This window comes from Prosopis cineraria, unplaced genomic scaffold (assembly GCF_029017545.1).
Source record: "Prosopis cineraria cultivar Desert tree isolate PC_DT_omini unplaced genomic scaffold, ASM2901754v1 PC10, whole genome shotgun sequence".
In the NCBI taxonomy this organism is placed as follows: domain Eukaryota; kingdom Viridiplantae; phylum Streptophyta; class Magnoliopsida; order Fabales; family Fabaceae; genus Prosopis; species Prosopis cineraria.
Genome location: NW_026555341.1, coordinates 32,449,998 through 32,460,021, shown reverse-complemented (window position 1 = coordinate 32,460,021; position 10,024 = coordinate 32,449,998). Strand labels below are relative to the sequence as shown.

Below are 10,024 nucleotides of genomic sequence, written 5' to 3'. Positions count from 1 at the left end.
TAATTTTATTTATAAAATACTTCAATAATTATTATTTGTATCTTTACCATTTACCACTATTAAATGTAAGGAAGTTCATTAAATGTTAGAGTATTTTATTTTAAAGTAATATTTTTAATAGGGGTAAAGTTAAAAATTTATTAAATTTTTAGACAAATTAATGTGGTATAAGGCTTTCTTAATTTCAATAAAAATGTTAGAAATAAATTATAAATAAAATTAGGAGGAGTATATAGTCAACTCTATGCCATTATTATTGTATTTATTGTATGAAGTAGGGACAAGGGCTGAAAATTCTAATTTTGATCCAAAATGAAAAACCAATTAATTCAAATGTTTTGTGCTATATATCAAAAACTTCAACAACTTAGTGCAACAATATAATTCTTATTGATTGATGAGAGACATATATACCAAGTGTCTTTAATATTTCATATATTAAACTTAATGTGTTTTTATATTGTACAAAAATTATGTTTCATATTGATGATGGCATGTTCTTGTATCACATCTAACAATATAGATATATGTGGACCAGAATATCATTACAATGTTCACATGCATTTAGTATTAATTTGTACGAAGAATTTGGCTGAAAATATTGTATGAAAAAAATAACATCATAATATAAAAGGCTAATAATATCTTTTATTACTTAGAAGTATTTGGTAACTATATCTTGTTTCTAATTTGCTTGAAACTTTGAATTTGGCATGAAAAAACAGTTTAGCTAAGTTTTAATTTTTAAGTATGATAATGACAATATAGTAACTACTAGACCAACTCTTAGGTCCACGGGGAGCACTAGCTACTGGTAATTAATTTGGCATGCATGTATTGAATTATGGAGATTAATAATTTGATTTATTAAAATTATCATGTAACAAACATTCCTTTTTCTTAAAATCGAAGTTAAGTGGAATAGTGAGATTTGAGAGAAATGCTCAATGATAAAACTAGAAACGAAAATATTGTAAGACCACCATTTAAAAAAAAAAAAAAGAACATTTTCTTTAGCTTACTTATACTGCTTCTATCAAGATTTAAGATTTAATATTCATTGACTTATATTTAATTTTCTTTCCCCAATTTTCCTCTTATCTTCAGCTCCCATTAATATTCATGACCCTACCACGTTGAATTAATTAAATACTTTTCAAAGTTAGATCCTCTCATGGATACCTTTTAAAGCCAACCCAACGATAAGTTTTATAAATTTATTTATTTTAACTCATATATTGAACCCTGCAAGAGTCACAAACTTTTTTTTTTTAATAAGCAGAGTCAAAAACTCTTTATTCTTAATCTAATGGAGGGGTCTCGATTATTCCTAGCTTAATTGTGAGGATCAAATAATATTTTAAGATGAGATTTAAATTATTCAAATTCGATATGGATGGTCATAAATTTTTGCTGTTTGATCTAACATTAATTTTAAAAAAATGTATTTTACTGGTTTTAAAATAAAAATATATTAAAAGTGCAAAAAAAAATAATTTCAATAGCCTAATTTTGACTATATATATATATGAAAAATATTGAGGGTTAAAAAAGAATTAACTCCTAAACTATAATTTAGAAATGTCTGAAATCTTAAATTTATTTTTAGTTTAATGTTCCGTTTTAACTTGTGAAAACATTGCAATTTATATATATTATTAATAAAAGTTAATTTTGATCATGGATTGACCAAAAAATGGCAAAGAAGGACTCAAAAATTACCAAAAAAGGATCAAGAAAAATTTATTCATTTTCTATAATTTTTGATAATTTATATAATTTTTTATATTCCTTTATATTATTTTATAGTTAACTAATAATCAAAGTTAATTTTTATTTATAATATGAACAAATTACACTATTTTAAAATTAAAGAGAAATATTGTACTAAAAAGTAATAAGATCCCAAAAGCTCCCCGATTCATAGTTTAGTAACTAATTTACCTTTTTATGCAAATATTGTTGCATGCTTTTCATTTGAACAAAGCTGCTTGACTATTTATATGCAAATACATAAAAGGACTAAAATATACTCCCCATTTTATCTATAAATCATTTACAATATTAAAACTTATTAATTCATTTTAAAAATTTAACAAATTTTTAACTATACTCTTAGTGAATGTGAATACTCTAACAGTATATTTTTTTATAAATACTCTTTCTGTTAAAAAATATAAGATATTTTTAATCGAATCTCATCCTCTAATAAAATAATTATTTACTTTCAAACCACCTTATCTTTTTATATTCATCCCCATTAAACACCCTATAATAAATATAAAGTTATTTATCAATAGGGATACTTTTAAAAAAATAATGATTATATTTTAAAAGATTAAAAATAATAATTATATTTTAAAAGATTAAAAATATATTATATTTTTAAATGAATAGAGTATTTAATAAAAAAATAAATTTATGATGAAAAATTAACGACACGTGTTGCTATAAATATGCGCAAGAAAAATATTTTGTGTCACTGTCAACATTCGATTGAAATTTGAGAACGAACCTAACTAAGAAAGAAAGCACTAAAAGGGGAAAAATTACATGCCTCATTTATTACTCGTTGATTGGACGCTGAGTACAGTAGAAACGGAAGAAAACGGAAGTTGAAGACTATCAATGACTCAGTATATAAAACATAGGACCATCGTTAGCACGTCTAACGGAAGGAAACAGATGAGTTAACGACAAACAGGACATTGACATCTAACGGCTAGTTTCTGTAGGGTGTAGGCATATTTATTATTCATATGCTTAACCACCCTTCATTATAAATGCAGGAGCCCATGAATGAAATTAGGTTACGGATGGATTATTTGAGTTACAAATTTAGATTTGAAATTTTATATTTGATATCACTTCAATTTTTTTTATAAATTATTTTTTATCAACTTTATTAATACCAATACAAAAAAAAATACTTCCTTCATTTAAAAATATAAAATATTTTTTGAGGAGTTGAATGTTTAAAAATGTAAGACATTTTTAGTCTTTTGAGATATAAATCATTGTCTTTTTTTTAAAAGTGCTCTTATTGATAATAAATTTATATTTATTGTAGGGTATTTAATAAAAATAAAGGATTGGTTGAAAAGTATGTAACTATTTTATTGGGAGTAAGATTTGGTTAAAGATGCCTTATATTTTTAAACAAATGGAGTACAAAGAATACAAGTGGTTAAAATTTTAAATATGCTCCTACATAACAAATTCAAAAAGTGGTGTCACGTTACTTTTTCTTTCTCATAAAAGATAATTTTAAAAATATCTTTAAAATGATATTTAAAAAGACGCACCGTAATTTACAAATGAGAACAAATAAACTTTTTAGAATATGACTTACAAATGAAACCGGAGGAGTATTTTACAATTAAAATTCATAGATTCTAATATTAAATTAAAACTTACTAATAATTAAGAACTTCTTAAAAAGATTAATATTAAATTAGAACTTATTTCTTACTTTAAAAAAGATGAGATATTATTTTCAAGTGAGATGTTAGAAAATACTCTCTTTGTTTTTAAATATATAAGAGAAAATAATCAATACACATGGTTTTAAAAAGTTAGTTAAATATAATAATTATATTTAAAATTTAAAAATTTCAATTAAATTATTCATGTAATTAATGAAATAACTTCATCTAGTGAAAATAAATATTGACTCTATGAGGGTCAATTTAAGAAAAATATAATACTTTCTAAAATTTATAGTTTTGCTTATAAATAAAAACACAGAGACACATATGATAGTTTCTCTTATATTAAAAAAAAGGAGGAATATAAAGTATTTTATGCTTTTCATGGTACAATTTAATGAGGTTTTTTTTTCAAGAATACCTGCAATAAGTTTTTCCAAAAATATACACCCTATTAAATAAGATTTTTCTAGTAGGTGTGGCAAAGATGGCAGTAGTCTAAGCTCCTTAAGCATAATTAATTTGATTTTTAAAAATGTATGTGAAGAGCATCACTTGAGAAAAGATAATCAATTAAATGACACTCAAATTTTTTGAGAAATTAATCTCATGACTGATGGCTGTGATGATGTGTTGGGAAACTAAAAACAGAAAGATGAACATGAAAATAACGTGTAATGACAATTAACTAATTCTTTATAAGATGTAATTCAACCTTATAATATTAAATAGAAGGAATACTTAAAGATTTTCAATGCAACGCTGAAAATGAGTATAGAATTTGGGGACTTAAATTATGATGAGATTTTAAGTTGACATTTTTTTTTAACGAGGTTCCTAGTCATCATCCTAGGACAATTATATTTGCTCATTTATTTATTTGAGCATTGTTTCGTCACCCTCAAGTAATAATGTCTTTCATCTATATATATAAATGCATGGGCATGCATGCTTCATCCACAAGTCATCTCTCTCGCCATGAATCCACCTTCTTGTTCTTCTTCACTGGTCTTCCTCGTCCTCGTCTCTCTGTTACTCTCATCATCGTCAATGGCTGCTAATAATAACGAGTTGGCATCCAGTGAAGAAGTGATCAGACTCCCGGGAGTTACAGGCCCTGAAAGCTTAGCCTTCGACTGCAACGGTGACGGCCCGTATGTCGGTGTCTCCGATGGTCGAATTCTCAGATGGAATCGAACTCTTAAACAATGGTTCGAGTTTGCTCTCACTTCACCACACAGGTAACACCTCTGAGATAACAATAATAAAAGGGATTAGGATTTAGAAGGTTTCGAGAACTTGTGATCCGCTGTTTCGAGTCTATATTTTATTTCACGGCTTGTGTGTGTGTGTGTGAGTAAATTGTAAGGTAACAATTAATAAGAGGACTTACGAGGTAGTTTGCTTTGGAGCTTTGGGTGAGGAAGAGGAAGGTGGGAAGAGAGAGATTGTTATGATGTGGTTACCATTTCGCCGGCTAGCCTAATTAGGTTTTATAGATATTTGATATTTCTTCTGGAGAATTACAAATAAGGACCCTTACAAAATTTCTCGAAGAATTTATGACTGAAACATCAAGAATTTACAACTAAAATATAAGGATTTTCAACTCAAAGGTCTTTATATTATCTTAATTTTCTTAAAGAGTCTTCAATTGTCATTCTCACTATTTCTTTTTAAGCATCTTTGTACATAAACTCCTTTCCATTATTAACTTTTATCTTTAAGAAAGCATTATTGAAAATTACCACTCCTTTTTATTATTTTTATTTAATAAGATAACTTAATCATAGATAAATATGATAAATTTATTAATTTTAAACTTAATCATAAGTCAATGCAATCAAGTCACTCCCTCCTAGGCCCAACAAAAAAAAAATTGGGCAAAGCATTTTTTAAGTCCAAATATTGATACTTCCTTACTTACTTTTTTATCTATCCTATTTAGAGTCAGTAATTCAAGTCAAGTTCAACGAACTATCCCTGAACCCATTGAAAAAATTTAAGGCCAGGTGTTTTTTTTTTAAAAAAAGATAGGTTTTTATGTTCGGAGCCTGAATAAGTCCAAAAAATTCAGGTCAAGCTCGATGATCAGGTTCGAGCTTAGTTCAAATATTCGAATAAAATATAATAAATATTAATTAATTCTTTAAGTTTTAAATTATTTTATATTAAAATACTATATATTTGAGTTATATATATCGTTTAAATATAAAAATATATTTTATATTTTTTATAAAATAAAATAAGTAATTTTAAAATAAAAAAATTCATTTAAAAATTTTAAAAAATAAAATTTAAGTATTCAGGTTGAATTTAACTATTTAAATTTTTTAAAAAGTTAAACCTATTCGAAGTCAAGGCCTATTCAGTCCGCCTAAATTTTCCAACTCTCTTATCTAACCCTTCCCAACAGGAAAGGGTCCACATACATACGCCACTCACAAACATCGCACATCACACACTCTGCCCGCTTGGGTTATTAATCCTGAAACCCTTAGCTTTAATGGGAAAGAGAATGCCACTTCAATTACAGACCAAGACTCTCTCCTCGTCTTTTTCCTTTTTTGAAAAAAATGGGCCCTGGCCCACCATGTGAGGGCAAGAGAGACTAGGAGACAGTCTTCCCCACTTGAGCTGCAAGCTCTTGGCGATATACATCATTTGCTTGCTCCTAATCACCAAATATTGATAGTTGAATCTAGACATTTTGAGGTCAATGTAAGATATCTTAAATAAGGAAAAGACTTGAACATGTTACAAGTTTGGACCAAATCATCTTTAAAATTAAAGTCGATAATCCGAGCGAGGCAAGCTTAATTCGAGGCAAGCTTATTCGAATTAAATTTAAAATATTTTGCCATATAGAAAAAGCTTATATAGTTAAACTCGACCCTAATCCCTTGAGCTCTTAAGCTGGCTCAAATATCAAAATTGTTAAATATTATTTTATTTATTATTTTTATCTAATTTCATTTTTTATTTTTAAAAATTAATATTTTTAATTTTTATATTATTTTATTAATAATAAAAAAAATAATTTGGGTATTCGGGCTTGGCCCAAATTTTTTAAATTTATTCGAGGAGTTTGAGTAGGTTTGGAGTAAAAAGAATCTTTTAAACTTCCAATTTAATCTTAAAATTTTTTGAGTTTATTTAAGCTTGCCCATCAAATTTGATCCAAATTACTGCCTCTATTTGAAATAGTATATTCTACCAATAAGAAGTGATTGATAATTCAATCTTTAGAAATCTCAAACAATAATACATACACACTGATATATATCTTAATGTTTGATTATAGGGACAGGAAATTATGCGATGGGTCAACAGATCCAAACAAGGAACCTATATGTGGGAGGCCATTAGGACTCAAATTTAACAAGAAAACATGTAATCTTTACATAGCAGATGCATACTTTGGCCTCTTAATGGTTGGTCCTAGTGGTGGTGTGGCTCAACAACTAGCCATTTCTGCTAGTGATGGCTCTCCCCTCCACTTCGTCAATGCCTTAGACATTGATGAGAAATCTGGTGTGGTTTATTTCTCAGATACCAGCACTCTATTCCAAAGAAGGTATATATAACACACATACATACGCACAACATCCTATTTTGGGCTTCGTAATTGGATTATTCATCTTATTTCTTTCACACCTTCATGTTTAAATAAACTTAAGAGCTTCCTCTTTGTGAAAGGGAATACCAATTGGTAGTCCTTACAGGAGACAAAACAGGAAGATTGCTTAAGTATGACCCAAGTAGTAAGAAAGTACAAGTCTTGGTCAAAGGCTTAGCATTCCCAAATGGTGTGGCTTTAAGCAAGGATTGTTCATTCCTTCTGTTAGCAGAATCAACTTTTAACATTATTCACAAGGTCTGGCTTACAGGTTCTAAAGCCTACAATTTAGAACTTTTTGCATTGCTTAAAAGGTCCCCAGATAATATCAAGACAAACAAGAAGGGAGATTTCTGGGTGGCACTGAATAGTTACAGGTCAGTGCTTCCAAATACAGATCACAATGAAATTGTGCAGGAGGAGGATCAAAATCCATGGTGGATAAAACAAGACCCTGTTGCAGTGAAGTTTGATGGGAATGGAGAGACTTTGGAGGTTCTGGATGGAGGAGGAGGCCAAAAGCTTGACTCTGTCAGTGAAGTTGAAGAAAATGATGGGAGGTTGTGGATAGGATCTGTTCGTAAAGATTATGTTGCTATAGTCAATAATATCTAGCTTCTCAACATAAGTTGTAATCAGAAGGACCTTTCAAAGTAAACAGTATGTTTCTATAGTCAATAATATCTGGATTTTCATTATTGTTGTAATCAAAAAGGACCTTTCAAATTAATGCTGCTGCAGTTATCTAGTTCTCATTCATCAGTGATTGTTATTAGGGACAGTTATAGCCATCTTCAATTAGCCATATATAGCACACTGTCTGCATGCTACTAGCTATTTCCCATGAATCTTCTATACAATTATAGTTTCCATCTCAATTAATTTACTTGATCTGGTTAATTAGGATCTAAGTTAATATGTTTTCCCTTGCTCTGTTACTGATTTGGAATCCAAGTTCAATTGTACAACCGGACACTTACATCATTTATTTGAGTGCAACATGGAAAAGATATGAATTACACACATAAAGAGTCAATTGGAAGAACAGAATATGGTGTCTCAGACTTAGATGCTCTTAGTAAAAGGTGAACTATGACTAAGACATAGGCTACTCTAACTAACCCTAGTTAAAAAAAAAAAACAATATTTTTGACACATAGCAGGTAACGAGAAGCAGCCATTGTGGACTTTACTTATTGGACAATTAAAAAAAAAGTTGTTGAAAAGTTACAAGCATTTTAAAGAAACAAGAGAATATGAACTGTACTAATGCTTGGCTGTCTCCAGAGTCAAGAGACCAATAAGATGCAAGCAGCTCATGATGATTTGACTTGGGAAAACCGGTATTATCAGAGCATTTAATTCCTTAATAGAACTTATGCTTCAATCCTTTATCAAGATATAGAACAATTTGTAAATGAACAATATGTGCTTCATCTCTGGGTTACTCTCCTTTACTATACCCATGAAGCCATCTTCTTCTTCCACACTTTTCATGAATTTTAAGTTGAAAATGATCTGTAATATTGACACACACACACACACACACACACACACATGTTGATGACCAAACCAGTGTGGTTTATTTCTCAGATAGAAGCACTGTGTATCAGAGACGGTATTTTCTTCCTATTCCTGCCTTGAAACTTCATAGGCACCATATATATACATGAATTTGAAAGAAAGTTTATAATCATTTTGATTTCATTATGTGAAAGGGCAGGGAAAGTGATAGCCCAAAAAGGAGATAAGACAGGAAGATTGTTGAAATATGACCCATGTAGCAACAAAGTAGAGATCTTGCTTCAAGGCTTGGCATTTGCAAATGGGTGTGGCTTTGAACAAGGATGGCTCATTCCTTCTGGTAGCAGAAACAGATCCAGACATGATTCATAAGTTCTCGCTCAGAGGTCCCAAGATCTACCACCAGATAACATCAAGAGAAACAAGAATGGAGATTTCTGGGTGGCACAGTACAGTAACAGAATAACAGATAACAAAGCTCAGATGCCATGGAAGAAATTAGGAAGAGACCCAGTGAGAGTGAAAGTTAGATATGAACTATGAAGAGAAAGGCTATGGAGGTTTCGGATGGAAGAGGAGGTCCAGACCAGAGCTTGAGTTTGTCAGTGAAGTGCAAATACATCATGGGAGGTTGTGGATTAGGTCTTCTGTCAATTCCTTTGGGTGTGTTTGGATTTTAATTGAAAAAAATTGATTAAAAAAAAATTAATTATTAGAATGTGATGGTGTTTGAATAAATTTTTAAAAATTAATTATGATATTGATTTTTTAAAATGGAACAAATTTTAGCTTGTTTTAAATGAAGTTTTAGAAACCAAATGGAGTTTGAAAAAATTAGGATGTTTGGATAAAAATTTTTAAAACCATAATTTTAAACCCAAAATTAATTCTAAAAAGATATCCAAACAGACCCTTGTTGCTGTAATTGAAGCATAATCATATTTTCTCAGCAACATTCTTCCCTCAAGATGTATAAATCTTTTACGTTTTGAGGTTCCCTTTAATGACACGTCATTTTCCACCTCAGCTCTCATTTTCAACTTCCCTCAATGTTTATCCTACTCTGTTGGACTAGTCCTTTTCAAAGTTGGACACCTTCACTTTTCCGCCACTTGTTTATTCAAGGGGATTGTGACATTTATATATATATATATTTTAAAAAATTATGTGTGTGTGTATTAATTTTTTAATATTTGAAAACTTTTCATTCATTAATATTTAGTAAAAGGTGAAAAAATGAACAAGCATGGGTATTGGACCCAATAGCAAAAAAAAAAAAAATATTAGTTATACGAAAAATCCTAACGCATTAGCTCATCCCCACACGCGCACTGAAATAATGTGAAGTTTTAGCTTTTTGAAATACTCTCACGTTTGACATTCATACTATGTTTGGATTTATATGAATCTAGATTTAAATTTAGGCCAAATTATTTATTTGGGCACTTAAAAA

At 29.3% G+C, this 10,024-nt stretch overlaps 1 protein-coding gene across 1 annotated transcript; it reads left to right on the top strand.

Moving 5' to 3' along the window:
- The first annotated feature begins 4,411 nt into the window (after positions 1-4,411).
- Positions 4,412-7,878, top strand: LOC129321353 (protein STRICTOSIDINE SYNTHASE-LIKE 10-like). Its single transcript, XM_054967091.1, has 3 exons — positions 4,412-4,669; positions 6,733-7,005; positions 7,128-7,878. The coding sequence occupies exons 1-3, from the start codon at positions 4,479-4,481 to the stop codon at positions 7,660-7,662; spliced, it is 999 nt and encodes a 332-aa protein (XP_054823066.1). The 5' UTR covers positions 4,412-4,478; the 3' UTR covers positions 7,663-7,878.
- The last annotated feature ends 2,146 nt before the right edge of the window (positions 7,879-10,024 follow it).

Excerpts from the sequence above, each read along its gene's own strand:
- LOC129321353 (XM_054967091.1), top strand. The coding sequence starts at position 4,479 with ATGGCTGCTAATAATAACGAGTTGGCATCCAGTGAAGAAGTGATCAGA. Across the intron at positions 4,670-6,732 it reads GCTCTCACTTCACCACACAG|GGACAGGAAATTATGCGATG; the intron begins GTAACACCTCTG and ends GTTTGATTATAG. Across the intron at positions 7,006-7,127 it reads AGCACTCTATTCCAAAGAAG|GGAATACCAATTGGTAGTCC; the intron begins GTATATATAACA and ends TCTTTGTGAAAG.